This window comes from Capricornis sumatraensis, chromosome 2 (genome assembly GCF_032405125.1).
Source record: "Capricornis sumatraensis isolate serow.1 chromosome 2, serow.2, whole genome shotgun sequence".
Lineage (NCBI taxonomy): Eukaryota > Metazoa > Chordata > Mammalia > Artiodactyla > Bovidae > Capricornis > Capricornis sumatraensis.
In genome coordinates, this window is record NC_091070.1 from 218146721 (window position 1) to 218166209 (window position 19489).

At 62.4% G+C, this 19489-nt stretch overlaps 1 protein-coding gene across 1 annotated transcript; it reads left to right on the forward strand.

The window, feature by feature from the left end:
• The first annotated feature begins 8560 nt into the window (after positions 1-8560).
• Positions 8561-18001, forward strand: KLHL30 (kelch like family member 30). The gene is made up of 7 exons (XM_068961958.1): positions 8561-9334; positions 10657-10792; positions 12592-12678; positions 13169-13324; positions 15246-15434; positions 16376-16521; positions 17750-18001. Exons 1-7 carry the CDS (start codon positions 8561-8563, stop codon positions 17999-18001), a joined length of 1740 nt encoding a protein of 579 aa, XP_068818059.1.
• The last annotated feature ends 1488 nt before the right edge of the window (positions 18002-19489 follow it).

The following is a 19489-nucleotide window of genomic DNA, read 5'->3' on the forward strand; positions in this document are numbered from 1 at the left end:
CTGCCCAAATGTCCTTCTGCAGGCACTCTGTTTCCTTGGAGCCTCCTTATAAATACACCGTGTCCTGAGAGCACCCCAGGGACCCTGAGTCCCTTGGGCTGGGCCAGAGAAAGCTGGTTCCAAGTGATTCTGATGCTCAGTGACCTCAGAACCCCACTAGCAACTCACCTGTGGGAAGCAGGTGTCCACTGCCATGGGTCGGTGGGGGGGAGCTGGCCCCTCAAGGCCACATTCAGCTGTAGGGCCCTTTAACCTTGGCATTCAGTTGGCAAAACCCCACTGAGGATCCCAGAGCCCCTACCTAGGGATCAGAGAGTGCAGACTTCAGTGAGGTGACCAAACACAAGGTGCAGAACCAGGGGCTTCCAGAAGAGTCGGGAAGATACTGGAGAAGGGGAGCCCGGTCTCCCTCCCTGGCCCATTGTAAATGTGTGCAGGACAGATACGAAGAAGACACTGTACCCAAGGCGGTGAGAGAACGTCACCTTCTCAGGAGGAGAATAAATATTGGAACAGTGTAAGCTCTTTGAATATCAATGCTTGGATTTAGAAGTGTCAAACTTTTTTTTTTTAATGCCTCTAAAGTTCTTTTGAAAGAAACCACGAACAAAGCTGGTTTCCCAGGTAGCGCTAGTGGTAAAGAACCTGCAGGAACAAAGCCAGCTGTGGAGGCCGGCCTGCAAGAAGGCCTCCAGTGAGCCTGCCTCCTGGTACCACGTCTGGTGAAGTCCCTCCCTCATTGTACCTTGGAATATGGCAGAAGCCACAGACTGCACCTCCAAGTAGGCTATGAAAGACTCCCATCTTTGTTGCTGTCTTATTTCTGGGGGGAGCCAGCCGCCGTGTTAGGAGTGGTGCTGCGGAGAGGTTGGTGTGGACCTCTGTTCCAGGCCAGCCTCTGTCCCATGACTGCAGTCCAGTGGGCCACTTGGCACCAGCTATGGACAAATCCTGAGGCAGAACCACCCACTAAAGCATTTCCAGAGCCATGAAACTGTATGAGATAATAAATGTTCATTGTTTTACAACACTAGACTTTGGGGTCATTTGTTATGCAGCAATAGCTAGCTAATACAACAGACGAGAAGATTTAAAATAGAACAGTGATGAAGAGGCTTACATTTCAGGTACAAAGAGATCATAATTATAGAGTAATAGTCCATTGATGGATTAGAGATCTCTTCAAGAACATTAGAGATACCAAGGGAACATTTCATGCAAAGATGGACTCAATAAAGGACAGAAATGGTAGGGACCTAACAGAAGCAGAAGATATTAAGAAGAGGTGGCAAGAATATACAGAAGAACTGTACAAAAAAGATCTTCATGACCCAGATAATCACAATAGTATGATCACTCACCTAGAGCCAGACATCCTGGAGTGTGAAGTCAAGTGGGCCTTGGGAAGCATCGTCACAAACAAAGCTTGTGGAGGTGATGGAATTCCAGTTGAGTGGTTTCAAATCCTGAAAGATGATGCTGTGAAAATGCTACACTCAAATAGCAAATTTGGAAAACTCAGCAGTGGCCACAGGACTGGAAAAGGTCAGTTTTCATTCCAATCCCAAAGAAAGGCAATGCTGAAGAATGCTCAAACTACCACACAATTGCACTCATCTCACACGCTAGTAAAATAATGCTCAAAATTCCCCAAGCCAGTCTTCAGCAATACGTGAACTGTGAACTTCCAGATGTTCAAGCTAGTTTTAGAAAAGGCAGAGGAACCGGAGATCAAATGGCCAACATCCGCTGGATCATGGAAAAAGCAAGAGAGTTCCAGAAAAACATCTATTTCTGCTTTATTGACTAGGCCAAAGCCTCTGACTGTGTGGATCACAATAAACTATGGAAAATTCTGAAAGAGATGGGAATACCAGACCACCTGACCTGCCTCTTGAGAAATCTGTATGCAGGTCAGGAAGCAACAGTTAGAACTGGACATGGAACAACAGACTGGTTCCAAATAGGAAAAGGAGTACATCAAGGCTGTATATTGTCACCCTGCTTATTTAACTTATACGCAGAGTACATCATGAGAAACGCTGGGTTGGAGGAAGCACAAGCTGGAACCAAGATTGCCGGGAGAAATATCAATAACCACAGATATGCAGATGACACCACCCTTATGGCAGAAAGTGAAGAAGAACTAAAGAGCCTCGTGATGAAAGTGAAAGAGGAGAGTGAAAAAGTTGGCTTAAGGTCAACATTCAGAAAACGAAGATCATGGCATCTGGTCCCATCACTTCATGGCAAACAGATGGGGAAACAGTGGCTGACTTTATTTTTCAGGGCTCTAAGATCACCACAGATGGTGATTGTAGCCATGAAATTAAAAGATGCTTACTCCTTGGAAGGAAAGTTATGACCCACCTAGACAGCATATTAAAAAGCAGAGACATTACTTTGCCAACAAAGGTCTGTCTAGTCAAGGTTATGATTTTTCCAGTGGTCATGTATGGGTGTGAGACTATAAAGAAAGCTGAGCACTGAAGAATTGATGCTTTTGAACTGTGGTGTTGGAGAAGACTCTGGAGAGTCCCTTGGACTGCAAGGAGATCCAAGCAGTCCATCCTAAAGGAGATCAGTCCTGGGTGTTCATTGGAAGAACTGATGTTGATGCTGAAACTCCAATACTTTGGCCACCTCATGCAAAGAGCTGACTCATTGGAAAAGACCCTGATGCTGGGAAAGATTGAGGGCAGGAGGAGAAGGGGACGACAGAGGATGAGATGGTTGGATGGCATCACCGACTCAATGGACATGGGTTTGGGTACACCCTGGGAGTTGGTGATGGACAAGGAGGCCTGGCGTGCTGTGGCTCATGGGGTCGCAAAGAGTCGGATATGACTGAACTGAGTCCATTGATAGAACTAGGGTTGTTCTGACCCTAGAATATGGTCATTCAAATCAGCAGAAGAGACACTTCACACAGAAAACATTGCCCTTTTGCAACAGAGATGCTGCAGCAAATCCAGGGGGGAAAGAAGGGATTGTTAATAACAGAGCTGAGAGTGTCAGGAATGATTTGGGGAAGAAAATGTATGACCTTACAGCACCTCATGTCCCAGATAAATCCCAGATGGGATAAGAGATACTGCGAGCAAGTAAATCCGTGAAACACCCTCTGAGGGGGTGGGCGGGTATGGTTGTGCAGGACCTCACAGCAAGACGGGGCCAGGCTGAGCGTAGGGGGTGGTCTTACCTCCTGCTGGTAAGTGCCTCGATCACCCGAGCTGGACGACCCTCTGTCCACGCATCAGGCTGTAAAGATGATCGTGTGCTTTACCGCGGTCATCTCACACTCCCAATCTGTTGCGGGGCAAGGCACAGAGGTGACGCCTGTGTCATCACAGTCCGCATGGCTCCCAACCTGCACGTCCTCCACCTTCTTAAAGCGTGATGTGTCCCCGTTATTATGGAATTAAAAATCGCGCAGTCCAAAGACTCATCGCATCAGAAATGACTCATCACATCAGAAATGCTCACCACAGAGTATCGCGATAAAACAGAACATGGGCCACGCCGCAGTCCTGACCCCCATGTGCTCACGGGGATTGTCTGCTGCTGGTTGTCTGCTTCATGTCTTTCTGTGTTTTCCAAATCTCCCGCCATGAACATGTGTTATTTTTATCATCATGAAAAGAAACAGGCAGCGTATTTTTAAAAATTGCCCCACTGGGGAGCAATCCGACGATGAGGATCTGTTGAGCCCCTGGTTTCGAGTTTCCCAAACTGACCTGTCATCCGAGGCGCTGGGTCCCCGTAGGGCGTCCATTCTTGGCGCCCAGTGCTGAACACAGGCAGGGGGCGGGGAGCTGCCCATGACCCTGGCCTGTCGTCAGCATCGCCTGTCCTGCCTCCTACGGCCCAAGTCAGGGGTGCATTAACCCTTCGTGCTCTGCCCGCAAACAGAGTAGGGGCTGGGGTCGGGAGGCAAACCAATGCCTCTGCTGCCCCTGCAGCACCTTCTCCGGGATGGCCCTGGACACAGCGAGAGCTGGAGGCTTCATGAAGCCCCGGGAGTGAGGCTGACGCTAAGGGAGCCTGGGCGAGTCCTGGGGCTCTGGGGAAGGGGCAGGGCCATGGGCTGGGCTGGGCTGAGCTGGGCTGGGCTGGGCTGAACTGGGATATGACTGGGCTGGACTGGGCTGAGCTGGGCTGAGCTGGGCTTAACTGGGATATGACTGGGCTGGGCTGGGCTGAGCTGGGCTGGGCTGGGATATGACTGGGCTGGACTGGGCTGAGCTGGGCTAAACTGGGATATGACTGGGCTGAGCTGGGCTATGACTGGGCTGGACTGGGCTGGGCTAAACTGGGATATGACTGGACTGGGCTGAGCTAGGCTGGACTGAACTGGGATATGACTGGTCTGGCCTGGGCTGGGCTGGACTGAACTGGGCTGGACTGAATTGGGATATGACTGGGCTGGGCTGAACTGTGATGTGGCTGGACTGAACTGGGATATGACTGGGCTGGACTGGGCTGAGCTGGGCTGAACTGGGCTGAGCTAGGCTGAACTGGGCTGGACTGAACTGGGATATGACTGGGTTGGCCTGGGCTGGGCTGGGGTATGACTGAGCTGGACTGAACTAGGCTATGACTGGGCTGGCCTGTGCTGGGCTAAACAGGGATATGACTGGATTGGGCTGAGCTGGGCTGTGACTGGGCTGAGCTGGGCTAGGATATGACTGACCTGGCTGGACTGGGCTGGGGAGGGAAGTACGGACTCAGGACAGCTGTGAGTGAGCAGCGTGTGGGAGGCCCCACGAATGTGTGGGCGGGCAGGCGATCCCTGCAGTGTCTGTGTGATGAACACACTCCCACATGAGAGCAGAGACGGGCCGGCTCACAACAAGCACCCCAGCAGGAAGCCGGGCCAGCTCCCGCATGCCCGGGAGGAGACAGCTGTCCCAAACCCGCGCTGTCCTGACACCCAGACACCCTGGGGAAATTCCCTTACCTTGCCAGGAGTGGGGCCCGTCACCCTGGTGCCCCCAGGCCCCTCTGCCCTGTAAGAGCACCAACGAGTCCCCAGTGGGCTTTGGGAGGCCGGTCAGCCTTGGCCACCTGACTCCTCCACGTCCCAGCACACCTAGAAACTGGTTGTACTGGTGAGGCCCGAGCGGGTACAAGATGGAGTGGCTGACAGGCAGAGCCCCCCAGTTGGCCTCCCTGGTGCCTGAAGGCCTGGAGCTGGAAACGTCCCTCTGCCTCCTGGCATGAGAGATGTCCCCTCTGCCCCCTGGCATGAGAGATGCCCCCCCTCTGCCCCTGGCATGAGAGACGCCCCCTCTGTCCCCTGGCATGAGAGATGCCCCCTCTGCCCCCTGGCATGAGAGATGCCCCCTTCTGCCCCTGGCATGAGAGATGCCCCCTCTGCCCCTGGCATGAGAGATGGTCCTCTGCTCCCTGGCATGAGAGATGCCCCCCTCTGCCCCCTGGCAAGAGAGATGCCCCTCTGCCCCTAGCATCAGAGATGCCCCCTCTGCCCCTGGCATGAGAGATGCCCCCTCTGCCCCTGGCATGAGAGATGCCCCCTCTGCCCCTGGCATGAGAGATGCCCCCTCTGCCCCCTGGCATGAGAGATGCCACCTCTGCCCCTGGCATAAGAGACGCCGCCTCTGCCCCTGGCATTAGAGACACCTCCTCTGCCCCCTGGCATTAGAGACTCCCCCTCTGCCTCCTGGAATGAGAGATTCCTCCTATCCCCCTGGCATGAGAGATGCCCCCTATGCCCCTGGCATGAGAGATGCCCTTCTGCCCCGGCATGAGAGATGTCCCTCTGCCCCTGGCATGAGAGATACCCCCTCTGTCCCCTGGCATGAGAGATGCCCTGCAGCCCCTCCAGCTCACCCCAGACTTAGTAGGGCCTGTGACTCCTGAACCTGCAGAGATTCAGGCATCAGGAGTTCCCCTGAGACTGCCGTGAACCCAGGCCTCCCAGGAGGCCACGAGCCTCCGCGGCTGTATTTTTAGGCCATCCCGTTTCTTAGCCTTCCTGGGCATTACTACTAATGAAGACAGCAGGGCAGGCCCAAGGCCAAGGCCGCGATACAAGCGGACAGAGCCTCGGGACTGCACACCCCATCACCAGCCTGGGAGGCGCCTCTCTGAGCCCCTCCTTTACCACCAAGACTCCCCGGCACCAGGGGCCCCAGGTTTTGAAAGTCTTTGCTGAGCAACCCCCATTTCCTCACCATGGGCACTTTTCCCCACGTGGTAGAAAATAAGAGGCCATGTGAGCTCCTGTCAACAACCACAGGAAAGCTGGTACGTGCCGGGCCCCCATGACACCCTGGCCTTGAACTGGGGGCTCCGTGTGGCCGCTGAGTCCCCAGCTCAGACTTCACTGTGCCCCTCCTGTCAATGAAAAAACAGAAGGGAGAGAGCCAGCACGCCTCACTGGGAGTAAGGGGTAAGCCCAGACGGGCCGCTCCCCCGGTGCTTCCTGCCGTCTGTCCTGGCCCAGAGGTCACAGGAGGCTCCCGGCCAGCATGGCCATTCAGAGAGGACAGGCAGAGAGGAGCTGTCACCTCTCTCCTCCCCCTACTGGCCACCGCCCACCCCCCATGCTGACAGAGACTAAAAATACCCTTCTGTCCCCACGTGGCTGCCAGCCCAGCCCAGCCCAGCCCAGCCCAGCCCGGCCCCGTCATATCCCAGCAGGTCTTCCATGCCCCTTGGCCGGCTGGGCAGTCGTGTTCTCCAGCCCGAGTTCTGAGACGAGGTCTCAGAGACCCACTGAGAGGTAGGATTGGGGGGCAGCCAGAAGGGGAAGGTGAGGACCGGGGCTGGGACCAGCAGGGGAGGGGGAGTTTTAGTGGACAGCCCAGTGGGCCTGGAGATCCCAGCCTGGGCGCCTTGGGGAGAGACCTGCACACAGCCTAGACCCAGCCCTCGGGGGCAGGGGTGGGGGCTCAGCGGGCCTGCTTCCCTCCAGGTCCTTCTGGAGAAGTGAGGGGCATGCTGGACCACACCTCCGCCTGCAGCCAGGGCCGTGACGTCCAGCCCCAGCCAGGGCTGGACTGAGGCCCTTTGCTGTCCTGCCCACTCTGCCCTCCTCACTCCCGGCCTGGCAGGCACTGGGCAGGGGCTCTGAGCCCCCCGGAAGCCTCAGCCCCCAGCGAGGACTGCAGGGCAGCAGGTGTCAGCAGATGACCTGAGGCTCCCCGGGAAGATGCCAGGTGCTCCCGCCCGCTGGCCCCCGGCTGCCTGGGGCGGGGGCCGCCTGGCTAATCTCCTGTGCTCCCCTGGGAGGGACGCGCTGCCTTCCCCCCAGCCAGAGGGCCTTGCGGGGAGGGGTGAGGCAGGCTGGACGCCCACCAGGGCCCGGGACCCCTCCTGACCCAGCAGAGCTCAGGCAGGTTCTTGGGCCTCTGGGTGGGTTCTCTGTGTGCCTCCCTGCTCACGTTCCTGCCGCCGGCATGGGACCCGGGAGTCCACAGTGCAAGGTCTCCATACGGGAGCTTTGGGCTTTGTCATTTCGATGGCACTGGGTGGACCCGGCATTTTGCACTGGCCTTCGCTTTGTTGGCTGCTAAGGCGCCCCCTGGTGGACTCACGGCATCTCAGGGTGCAGCTTCTTGCTGTGTGGTCACTCGGGGGAAGGCAAGCTGCACAGAACTTTCTTTTCTCCAGGGCGGTTTTCTTAGGGCAAAAATTTCAGAAGATCGTAAGGAAATATGTGCATAATTAAATTAGCCCAGAAGTGCATTTGCTGGATCAGGCGATTCGAGCTGAGATTGCTCTCTTTTGGTTGTTTGTCTTTACCAAACTACATCCAGTGACATGTTACCTGGGGGGTCCGGGGGCCCGGGACCCCCGAGATGTGTAGTCTTGGACAAGGGACTTGAGCCTCTTTTTGCCTCTGTTTCCCCAGCTTTAAAGGGACGGGAACAGCAGCCGACGGCTGGCGGAGTTCCCATGAGGGCTGAATGACGAGTGTTTGTGCAAAATCCAGGATGGCCTGGTCCATGGGGGGCACCGAGAGGGCACGGCTGATCCCCCAGCCCTTTCACCTCCAGCCTCTCAGTCTGCAGATGATGAGGCTGGGACCAGAGAGGGGCGTGGCTCACTCAAGGTCACCCAGCAAGGTCATGGCAGGCGAGGTTCCCTGTAACCACAAGCCAGTAAGGACCCACGGGGCTGAAACTACTCAGTTGCGGATGCCCTTTCCAGCAAGGGGGATCTGGGAGTAGAAGAGGCCACTAGGAGTGTTGGGGGCGGCAGGGACCCCCGTGCCCCAGGGGGTCTGTTCCGCACAGTCCAGAGGTGCAGAGAGGGGCTGAGGCTTGGTTCTCTTGCTGGCCCACCCTGTGCTGATTGCCTAGCCTCTCTGAGCCTCAACCGCCTCACCTGGGAAAGACAACGCCTCTGCCTCTCAGGTCCTCGGGGCTGGTTTAGGTGAGAGGCTGGGCGAAGCACTTCACACGTGGTTGATGCTCAGACCAGCGGTCAGCCTGACGGGTGACTCGGGTGAGACAGTCCCCCTGGCTGACCTTGCTGGCTCCTCTCCCCAGGAGCCCGCGCGGACACCCGTGAGTAGGTGAACCTCATTGTCATGGTGCGGAACATGGACGACCTGGACTTCCACCTGCCCTCGCATGCCCAGGACGTACTGGACGGCCTGCAGAGGCTGCGCTCCCAGCCCAAGCTGGTGGACGTCACCCTGCTGGTGGGTGGCCGGGAGCTGCCCTGCCACCGCGGGCTCCTGGCGCTGAGCAGCCCCTACTTCCACGCCATGTTCGCGGGCGACTTCGCGGAGAGCTTCTCAGCGCGTGTGGAGCTGCGGGACGTGGAGCCCGCTGTGGTGGCTCAGCTGGTGGACTTCGTGTACACAGGCCGGCTGACTGTCACCCAGGGCAACGTGGAGGCACTGACCCGCACGGCCGCGCGCCTGCACTTCCCCGCCGTGCAGAAGGTCTGTGGCCGCTACCTGCAGCAGCAGCTCGACGCCTCCAACTGCCTGGGCATCTGTGAGTTTGGGGAACAGCAGGGGCTGCTGGGCGTGGCTGCCAAGGCCTGGGCCTTCCTGCGAGAGAACTTCGAGGCCGTGGCCCAGGAGGACGAGTTCCTGCAGCTGTCCCAGGAGCGGCTGGCCGCCTGCCTGGCCGGCGACGTGCTGCAGGTGCAGCCAGAGCAGAGCCGGCTGGAGGCGCTGCTGCGCTGGGTGCGCCACGACCCCCAGGTCAGGGCTGCCTACCTGCCCGAGCTGCTCGGCCTGGTGCACCTGGACGCCGTGCCCCGGCCCCACGTGCAGCAGCTGCTGGCCTCGGAGCCGCTGATCCGGGAGTCGGAGGCCTGCCGGGAGGCCCTGGCCCAGGGCCACGAGGGGGTGAGTGACAGGCGGGGAGCAGGGAGAGGAGCCCCGAGACCCAACCCGCACAGGGACAGACAGGATGAAGTGGGCATCCCCGAGGTGTCCCCAGCCCGCAACTCTGCCTCCCTGGGGTCCGTTCACCTCCCAAGTATGTACTGCGCAACCTGTGTGTGCCACTTCCTGCCCGTGAGGACAGGGGACCCAGAAGTGGTCATCCCCAGCCCACAGCTTGGCGGGGAAACCCCCTGGAAACACACCCAAGGTAGCACGAGAAAGGCCATGCTGGACGTTGGGTGTCCTCAGAGGGGCAGGCAGTCAGGGAGAGCTGCCTGGAGGAGCATTAGAGGAAAGGGGCTTTAGAGGAAAGACAGGAGCCTAGCAGGGGTAAGTAAGCCAGGAAGAGTGCACAGCCTGTACAGAGGCGAGGAGCGCAGACAGGCGTGGCAGCCGGCCACCACCTGTCCTTCGGAAGCTGCTCAGGCGTTTGTGGGGTGCAATTTCCCATCTGGGCTGGCAGTGGGCCTGGTGAGAGGGCAGGTCCTTAATGAAGCGAAAGGCCAGGGTGTGACTGAGGCAAGGAGCTGAAGTCTGTCTGCTCCCAGGCAGCTGGCTCAGGGCTTTGCTCAGAAGGACCTGTTAGGAGCCAACTCTGGGGACAAAGACGGTGGCTCAGGCCAGCGGTGGGGTGTGTGGTGGCAAATACTGGCCACTCTGCAGCCGCACCAGCAGCCACCCGCCCACGAGGTGGTCACCCTGTAGGTGCTGGAGGTGGGATGTCTGGACATTTGAGGGCGGGTCAGAGAGGCAGTGAGACTCTGGGACCCAGGGAGCTCTCACCCAGCAAGAAACATTCCAGCATTTCCTGCCACCCAGGGCCATTCCAGGTGGCCACCCCAGCTGGCACAGGGGAGCTGGGCTCCCGGGGGGAGGGGAGCCTACCTGAGGGACTGGGGACAGGGTCTGGGGGTTGGTTCCAAAGGTGGTGCAGAAACACCTCTGCTCAGCGGGGCAGGGGCTGGAGAGCGGCTGGGAGGGAGCAGGCCTCGTGCTCAGGCCCATGAGGACCTGGCTCCCACCTGTCCAGGTTCTGAGCGCTTGCCATCGCCAGCCCACGGCGGCCGTGGCATGTGGACGTATGTGCACACACACTCACGCACAAGCCCACGCAGGCACGCACACGCTGCAGCTCGCCCCACCACACGCGTGTGCACTGACTCAGGGCCACACTATGGACCCACAGCGGCTCCCAATGCCCAGGCCACGGCCAGCCTCCGCACCCGGGTCCCTCTGCCCAGGGACAGGGCCTGCCCCTGACTCCAGCCCCCCTGGCCTTGCAGGCGCTGCTGGCCCTCCCGCAGAAGCTGGAGGAGGTCCTGGTGGTGGTGGGCGGGCGGGCGCTGGAGGAGGAGGAGGAGGGAGCTGAGGAGCTCGCCCCCCAGGCCGGGAACTTCGCCTTCTACCACACCAAGGCCAGTGAGTACCCCGCGGGCCCCACAGCCCTGACACAGCGTGCCCTCCGTCCTTGAGGTGGGGGGGGTTGCAGAAGAGCCCGGGCCCCAGCAGGGCAGAGAGGTGGACTGTGGGGGGCCCGGCAGACCCCTCTGCTTCCAGCCACAGCCCTAACTCTGGCGTTCCACGCACTGGGGCCTGGGAAAAGCGGCCCCCGCCCAGACTGCCCGCTGTGGCAAAGTGGCCCCTGGCCCAGGTGGGAGGGCCAGTTGGCAGCTGCTTCCCCTTGACACTCGTGCTCTGTGCGCCTAACGGGGCCTCAGTCCTGAGGAGCACGGGGAGCTGAGGTGCAGACAGCCTGGGGCGCGACAGCTCAGGGTCAGGGTGCGCCCAGTGGGGTCCTGATTCCCGCCTTTGAGCAGGTCACTTCGCCTCCTTGAGCCTCAGTTTCTTCACCTGTGAAATGTCTTTTGTAATGAGGAGTCAGTGGGAAGAAAGGGGGCCAGGCCTGCCTCTCCTGCCCAGGAGCCCCTTCACAGGTCTCCCCCACCAGAAAGGAGGGGTGAGAGGGCAGCAGGGCTCTGGGGGGGCGCCACGCCAGCCCTGGGAAGTTCTTCGGAAAGCACCGCTTTGCTGGCTGCCGTCCTGGGGCTGCTGGGCAGGGGGCCACCACCCCATGGCGTCAGTGGCTGGCGGGCTCCAGGAAGCCCGGGCCGGCTGTCCCAGGTCAGGGGCTGACAGGGGCGATTTGGGGGCTGACGTCAGCAGATTAGCTGGGAGCAGCTGTCCCTGAGACCCCGAGGGGGGGCGGCAGGGCCGCTGGCAGGCAAAGGCCTGGTGACTGCTGGGCAGTCCCCCCCTGGGGTGACACAGACGTGAGTCAAGGGGACACGCAGTCCCTGCCTAGCGGGGGTTCCGCCTGTCCTGAAAACCACCGTACCGTTGTAAACAGTAAATAGGAATCCTCCTGGGGACATCCCAGAGGCCGGTCTCTCCCACAGCCTTCCACAAACACCCAAAATGTGTCCATAGAGAGGACTAAACACTCCCATTTTGATTGCTCATTTTGTTTTTTTTCAAAGGCAATCTCTTGCTTTTGTAGCTTCATGCAGTAATGTGGGCACGTTACTCTGTGTCTCACCTCAGGGACAACAATTCTTACAGCCACTGTCTGCTGGGCGGCTGCTGGGTGGCAGCCGCATCTCCCACAGTCACCCTCCCCCCACCAGGAGAGAGTTTAGCCCCATTCTACAGATGAGGACACTGAGGCTGGGGCTTGTCTGAGGCCACGGCACTGGAGCAGGGGAGCGGGGATTGGAACCCACTCTGCCAGCTGCACAGCTGCACACGTCTGGTCCCCTCCCCGCTGCCCGTGGGCCCAGAAGGTGCTCGGGGTGAGCGAAAAGACGAGAAGCGAGTGAGTGAAAGATGCTTGTGTTATGACCCACCTGTGGCTGGCGATCAGGCCCCTTAACCCCTCCTCCCCCTGATTGGGGTGGGAGCTGACTCAGGGCCAAAAAGTCCATCGGGGTCAGTGGGATCGGCTGCAGGGTCAGGGTGAGAGCCGGCCCCTGGAGCCTGGATCCCTTCTCGGCACACCCAGGGTGCCAGGCCCCGAGGGTGGCATGGGGAGCCAGGGACCCCCTGGAGCCAAGCCTGGGGCAGCCGGGGCCACTTTGAACCCACGCCATTGGGTGTCCTTCCCCACCTCTGCACCCAGCTGAGTCCAGCCTCTGCCCCCCTCAAGCGGAAAGGCGCAGAGCAGGAAGGGGGGCCCCCACAGTAAGCCCCGCCACCCTGACACTCCCCGTGTCTTCTGCCAGAGAGGTGGATGGCCCTCCCGGACTTCCCCGACCACCACAAGTGGGGCTTCTCGCTGGCGGCGCTCAACAACGATGTCTACGTGACAGGTGGGTGGGCGAGGCCGTGTCCTGAGCCCGCGGCTGAGCCCGGAATGCCATGCCTGGGTCGCTGGCCGTTTGGTCAAGGCTCTTCCAGACCTTTCCATCCTACAGAAGCAAGGAAATGTCAAGTCCACGGGTCCACACGCGGGCACAGGGGAGCGGCACGGGCTCTGTCCTGCAGCTAGGGTCTACCCAGGAGGAAGCGTGTGAAGGAGGGGGTGTCCCTCTGCTCTTGTATCTTGGAAGTTGGAGGGGCGGTCCTCGAGAGGTTTGGTTGAGAAAACTTCCGCTGATGGAGGTCTGAGAGGCTGTCCCGCTTGTTTATGCGGTGTGGAGGGGTCCCTACAAGTCACAGGGCTAGACTGTGCCCCCTGCCCAGGGTCCCGCAGGACGGAGGCCTGGCACCAAGGAGGGGCAGGAGCCGTGGTGCTCAGCCCCCACCCGCCCGGAGGCCCCAGCCCAGGGGGCGCCCGCGTGGACAGAGCCTCTCTCGCAGGGGGCTCTCGGGGTTCCAGGACGGACGGGTGGTCCACCACGCAGGCCTGGTGCTTCCCCCTGAAGGAGGCCGCCTGGAGGCCCGTGGCGCCCATGCTGAAGGCCCGCACCAACCACGCCAGCGCCGCGCTCAACGGGGAGATCTACGTGGTCGGCGGTAAGACCCCTCCCCGCGCCCCGCCCCCCCCACCCGGGCCCCCGCCCCCCCCACCCGGGCCCCCGCCCCCACCCCCCCACCCGGGCCCCCGCCCCCACCCCCCCACCCGGGCCCCCGCCCCCACCCCCCCACCCGGGCCCCCGCCCCCACCCCCCCACCCGGGCCCCCGCCCCCACCCCCCCACCCGGGCCCCGCCCCCGCCCCCACGCCCCCACCCCACCCCACACCTGGGCCCCGCCCCTCCCGCGCCCCGCCCCCACCCCCACCCCCATCCCCCCACCCCACACAGCCCCCCACCCCCCACACCCCACACCCCACACCTGGGCCCCGCCCCTCCCGCGCCCCGCCCCCTGCCGCCCACACCTGGGCCTCCGCTCTCCGCCCCCGCCCCCGCCCCAACCCCCGCCCGGGCATCCTGGGGTGCAGCTCGGGCAGGAGTCTCGGAGCCCAGCTCCAGGCAGCTTCCATGTTTTCGGGGACGCAGAGAGCAGGACAAGGAGTCAGTTCCCCGACCCCGTGAGGAGCCGGGGCCTCAGCTGCCCGTGGGAATGGCCACGCTCATCCCAGGACCCAGGGCTCGGCCCTCAGCTCGGAGTCACCTCCTTGGTGACGTTCCTGGGGCGAGGGGACCCACGGGGCATCCTTTCACTGTCACCTGGCCTCCAGACACCCCCAGCCTGATCTCAGGGCCTGCCGTATCCCCCCTGTACCCCAGAAGTGCGGCGAGGAGTCGCCCCGGGGACGCTGACAGATGGATAGTGAGAGACCCAGCAGGAGGCTGAGCAAGAGTGTCCCACGGCCTCCGGAGGTGACAGCTGACCCTAGGGCCATCCCCGGAGCCCCACCTGTCCCGGGGACCCCCTTTCCCTCAGTGGCTTCCATGTTCCCCACCCGAGGACAGAGGGCTCACACAGGGGTACAAGGCAGCTTGGGGCCCAGGCTCTCAGAGCCCGAGGTGGGCGCCCATCCACGGCTGGTCTGCGTCACCATCACACCCAGGCGGTCCAGGACAGGGAAACTGTGTGTGTGCTAAGTCACTTGGTCGTGTCCGACTCTGCGACCCCATGGACTGCAGGCCACCAGGCTCCTCTGTCCATGGAACTCTCCAAGCAAGAACGCTGGAGTGGGCTGCCATGCCCTCCTCCAGGGGATCTTCCCGACCCAGGGATCAAGCCCACGTCTTGCATTGGCAGGCGGGTTCTTTTCCACTAGCACCATATGAGAGGGGATGGGTGAGGGGCTGCCTAAAAGTCCCCACAAGAATAACTTTCTCCATCCCAGGAAGGGCCTCCGCCATGTGAAGGGCCTGGAGATGGCGGCCTCCCGGGACCCCCACAGGCACCTCTCCAGTCACCCCAGGCTCTGAAGGGCTCAGAGCAGCTGGGCCTCACCAGGAGGCCCCATTACCCGCTCCGAAGTGGGGCATCCCTGGTCCCGGAGCCCACTCCCATGCCACTTCTTGGCGAGTGGCCTTGGACAGACACCCTCCTTACTCTGAGCTCTGCTCCCTTCTCTGTAAAACGGGGCACGTCACCTGCCTCTCGGGGCTTCCCAGGTGGCTCGGTGGGCAAAGCATCTGCCTGCAAGGCAGGAGATGCAGGTTTGATCCCTGGGTTGGAAAGATCCCCTGGAAGAGGGCAGCATGACAACTCACTTGAGTATTCTTGCCTGGAAAACCCCATGAACAGGGGAGCCTGGCATACTGCAGTCCGTGGAGTATCAGAGTCCGGCACGACTGAAGCCACAGACCATGCATGCATGCACCTGCCTCTCCAGGCTGTGCCCACCTCCCCCTGCCCTTGTCCCCCTGGGCACCCAGGGCAGCCCCTGCAGCCTCCACAGAGCCTCAGATGCTGTGTTTTCAGGAACCTTCCCTTGTCCTAGCCCCCCGCAGCCCTAACCCCACCCCTTGGCCCAGCAGGCACCACTCTGGATGTAGTGGAGGTGGAGAGCTATGACCCCTTCACGGACACCTGGACGCCTATCCGCCCAGCCCTCAAGTATGTCAGCAACTTCTCCGTGGCCGGCTGCGGGGGCCGGCTCTACCTGGTGGGCTCCAGTGCCTGCAAGTACAACGCCCTGGCTCTGCAGTGCTACAACCCGGTCACAGGTATGGAGGGGGACAGGGGGCGTGGCTGGGGCTGGGGGCGGCCTGCGGGGCCCAGGGGTTGGGCACAGGTGGCCGCAGGTCCCCTCTGCAAGGCCGTGACCCTGTCTCAGCGGCTGGATGGGTAGGGGGACCCCGGGGATAGGTGTGGCCAACATGGTCAGGGGGCAGGCAGCCACAGCCTCTTACAAAGGGCCATGGCACCCCCCCAGAGATGGATGGGGTGGTGGAGGAAGGCAGGGGCCCACAGGGGTCACCAGCACAGAGCTACAGCCCCCCACAGTCTAGAGGTGTGGGGGCTGGAGGCACAGTGCCAGGTGGAGGGTGGGGGGGACCAGGAAGCCCTGCCCCAGGTCCTAAACCTGTCTGGCTGCTGGATCGGCCTGGAGCCGGCCTTGTGGGAAGGAGCAGTGGGCCTGGACCCCTGAGGCCTGGTGGGCACCAGCTCAGGCTCTAGGATTGGGGTCGGCGTTTGGGCCCCGATCTGAGGATACAGGGCTCGCACAAGGCACCTCCTTCCTGGCGTGGGCCAGGCCCAAGAGGGTGCGAGTCGAGAGGGAGTGAGTTCCCTGCCTCTGGGGGTGATCAAGCCAGGGAGGGGGGTTCTTGAGCTGTTTCAGGGGTAAGGAGCCAGCTCTCTCTCTCTCCCTCGGGGCAGCCCTTCCGGTCCATCATCTGGACGGTGGGGCTGAGGATCCCACAAGACAGACCAGGCCCAGGTCGAGGGGCCAGCAGGATGGAAACAGAGGCCCCGGGCGCCCACTCAGGCCAAGGCCTCCGGATGCCTCGTAGCCCCTCCTGAGGACCCGAGGATGAGGCTCTTGGGGACACTACCCTTCCCCCTGAGCAGGAGTGGGGCTCAGCGGGGCGCCCCCACCCGCACGGCAGAGCAGGGAGGCTCAGAGAGGGCCTCTTCAGTGATGCGGGTGGGCGTGTGTCCGCAGACGCCTGGAGCGTGATCGCCTCGCCCTTCCTCCCCAAGTACCTGTCCTCTCCACGCTGCGCTGCCCTGCACGGGGCGCTCTACCTGGTGGGGGACAACACCAAGAAGGTCTATGTGTACGACCCGGCGGCCAACCTGTGGCAGAAGGTGAGCCACCCCTACCCCTGGAGAGAGCAGGCCTGGGGTGTGGGCCCCGCTAGGGCAGGGGAGAGAGGATGGGACCTGCAGACACAAGGGCCCAGAGCGCCCCCCTCCCGAGGACCCGGGGCTGCTGGTCCTGCGGATGCTCTGTCCCAGCACATGGAGAAACCTGTCCTCCTCCTCAAGGGGGCAAAACCAGGCTCAGCCAGGGGCGCTCCAGGGCCGCTGGACTCAGAGACAGCGCCTCCTCCCTGATGCGGCCAGACCCAGGAGGGAGTGAGTCCCCTGCTCCTGGGGGTGATCAAGCCAGGGAGGGGGGTTCTTGAGCTGTTTCAGGGGCAAGGAGCCAGCCCTTGGCCCCCCAGCCGCGCCCCGACTCCGCGCCCCCACTCCTGCATCACCCCAGGGCAGGGGACGGGGACTCACGGGGGCACCAGAGCCCCGGCCTCTCTCCTGTTTCTTCCCGAGAAGGAGGAGGGACAGTGCCCAGAGCCCGCGGCGGCCTCTGCTAGCCGGGCCAGCCGGGCCACAGCGGGTTCTCTGTGATCCACTGACCGCAGCTGTCCCCTGGCGTCAGTGCTCAGCTGACCGGAGGCCCCCGTGACAGCAGCGCAGCAGGTGTAGGGCCGGCCCGCCTGGCTCCGTCCCCGGGGCCCCGCCCCGCCCGGCTCCATCCCTGGGCCCCGGCCTCAGGGCTGGATGTTGCCCTCTGAAGACCTGGAGGTCTGCCGCCTGTTCCTGTCTCCACCTGGTGGGGCCTCCCCCTTCCTGCCCTCGCGGGCTCTTACGGAAGGGCACACACCTCTCTTCCCCTGGCCTGGGGAAAGCTATGAGCCCTCAGCCCGCAGCCCCCGGCCAGGGCACCCCCGAGGCCCCGGGCTGAGTCGAGGGCAGAGCGATGAGTCCCCCGGGGAGTCCATCAGGTGGAGGCCACACCGTGTCCTCAAGACTGACAGAGAGTCAGAAGCCCAGCCAGCACCCTGGGAGCGAGGTCCGGGCCGCCTTCAACGCCCCAGGCTCAGATATGGGCAAACCCGGAGAGCAAGGGGCGGCTGGGAACGTTATCCCTGGAGCAGCGGGGTCTGCCCACAAAGGGAGAGTCTCAGGGGTCCCCTGGGGGCAGCCGGGGGCAGAGCTGAGGCCCCAGGAGGCAGGTGGGGCACCCTGGATCGGGGGGGTGGGGCGAGGTGCCCCCACCCTGAGGCCCGGGGCGCTGAGGGCAGACCGTCTGCAGGTGCAGCCCCTGCACAGCCTGCATGAGAACGGAGCGCTGGTGCCGCTGGGGGACGCACTCTACGCCACGGGTGGCCGCTGGCAGGGCATGGCCGGGGACTACCGCGTGGAGATGGAGGCCTACGACCGCGGCCGGGATGCCTGGGTCCGCCTCGGCGCCATGCCCCGCCTCTGGCTCTACCACGGCGCGTCCGCCGTCTTCCTGGACGTCTCCAAGTGGACCCAGCCCTTTGGGCCGGACCCGGAGCCCTGAGCCGCCCCGCGGCGCCCCTGGAGCAGGCCGGCGGCGCCCCCACCCCAGGGGCACGGCCCCCTCTCAGTCTGGTTTGTCTGACGGCTCAGCGTCACCGGCCCCTCTGGGTCCAGGCTGGGCTGGGGCCACTGGGGACAACAGGGGACAGAGTCTTCGTCTCCTCGGCCACCACTCCAAACTCAGAGCTGACGAGTGGCAAGGACTGGGCCTCTGCACGACTGGAAGGATGGGGAGAAGCTGTGCTCCTGCCGTGGGGCATCTGAGACCTCAGAGCAGGGAGCCGGGCCCCGGGTAGCACCGTGAGAACTCATGATCTGTCTGAGGACCGGCCTCTCCGGGCCATGTGTCCCACAGGCAGCGGTCGGAGGGAGCCACACAGATGAGGGGGACAACTGGGGCCCTGGAAGCTGGGGAGCTGCCGAGGGGAGGTGGCACGGAGCAGAGGGCCCTGAGGTGGGGTCAGCACCCACCGTGGGGGGCCTGCTTCTATCTCACAGCTGTGTGACCCGCCTGGCCTCCCCTGCCCAGTCTCAGGCACACAGGGTTGGCTCGGGAGGGGTCTCCCGGCCCCCAGGCTCACACTGGCACCTGGTTTCCAAAGGCACCTGCTTCTGGGGAAATAGAAGGCCCAGCTCATTCTGGGTCAGCCCTCGGGAGGGCAGCGCCCGCAGAAACAAAGAAGGAAGGAGGCGAGCTGTGGGGGCTGGGAGAGACGGTCCTTCCGCTTGCTGGGGGCTGGGGGCAGAGAGGGCGGCAAGGCTGCCCAGAGCGGGAATCAAGACGAGCCCGGGCGCCCCCCTTCTTGGGGTGTGTGCTCAGTTGCTTAAGTCATGTCAGACTCTTTGCGACCCCCCGGACCATACCTGCCAGGTTCCTCTGTCCATAGGCCCCTCCAGGCAAGAATACTGGAGTGGGTGGCCATCTCCTCCTCCGGGGGATCTTCCCGACCCGGGGATTGAACCCTTGTCTCTTACGTCTTCTGCGTTGGCAGGCAGGTTCTTTACCACCAGGGCCTAAACGAAGGCACTTGGTCAGGAGGAAGGTCCCCAGAGGGGAGCGGGCGGGGCTGCTGTCCTGGTGTTCTGGGGCAGGGCTGGTGTGGTGTCCTGGTGTTCTGGGGATAGCTCCTGGGTGCTCTGGTGACTTGCCCTCAGGCGGCCAGCTGGGCGAGGAGGCCCAGCACGTGGACTGCCCAGAGTCCCCCAAGATGTACTGGGGGCCCTCACAGGGCAGGTTCAGCCTCCTGCCCCTCTGCACCCGTCCTGAATGAGGCACCGTGTCTGTGGCCACTGGGACAATGGAGGCCCCTCCCCCCTCCCGCCTCGACACAGGCTTGGTGGGGGCCCCCAGCTTGGCTCTATCCCCAGCACCGACCTGCCGAGCCCTTGGGCAGCTCCCGTCACCCTCCAGACCTGGGTTTCCCCTCCGGGGCCAGCCTGTGAGCTCCTCCAAGAGTCCCTCCGGGACTGCAGAGCCCCCTGACATTGC

Bases quoted from the DNA above. Each gene is read 5' to 3' on its own strand.
- KLHL30 (XM_068961958.1), top strand. From the start codon at position 8,561: ATGGTGCGGAACATGGACGACCTGGACTTCCACCTGCCCTCGCATGCC. The intron at 9,335-10,656 runs GTGAGTGACAGG...CTGGCCTTGCAG, and splicing joins TGGCCCAGGGCCACGAGGGG to GCGCTGCTGGCCCTCCCGCA. The intron at 10,793-12,591 runs GTGAGTACCCCG...GTCTTCTGCCAG, and splicing joins CTTCTACCACACCAAGGCCA to AGAGGTGGATGGCCCTCCCG.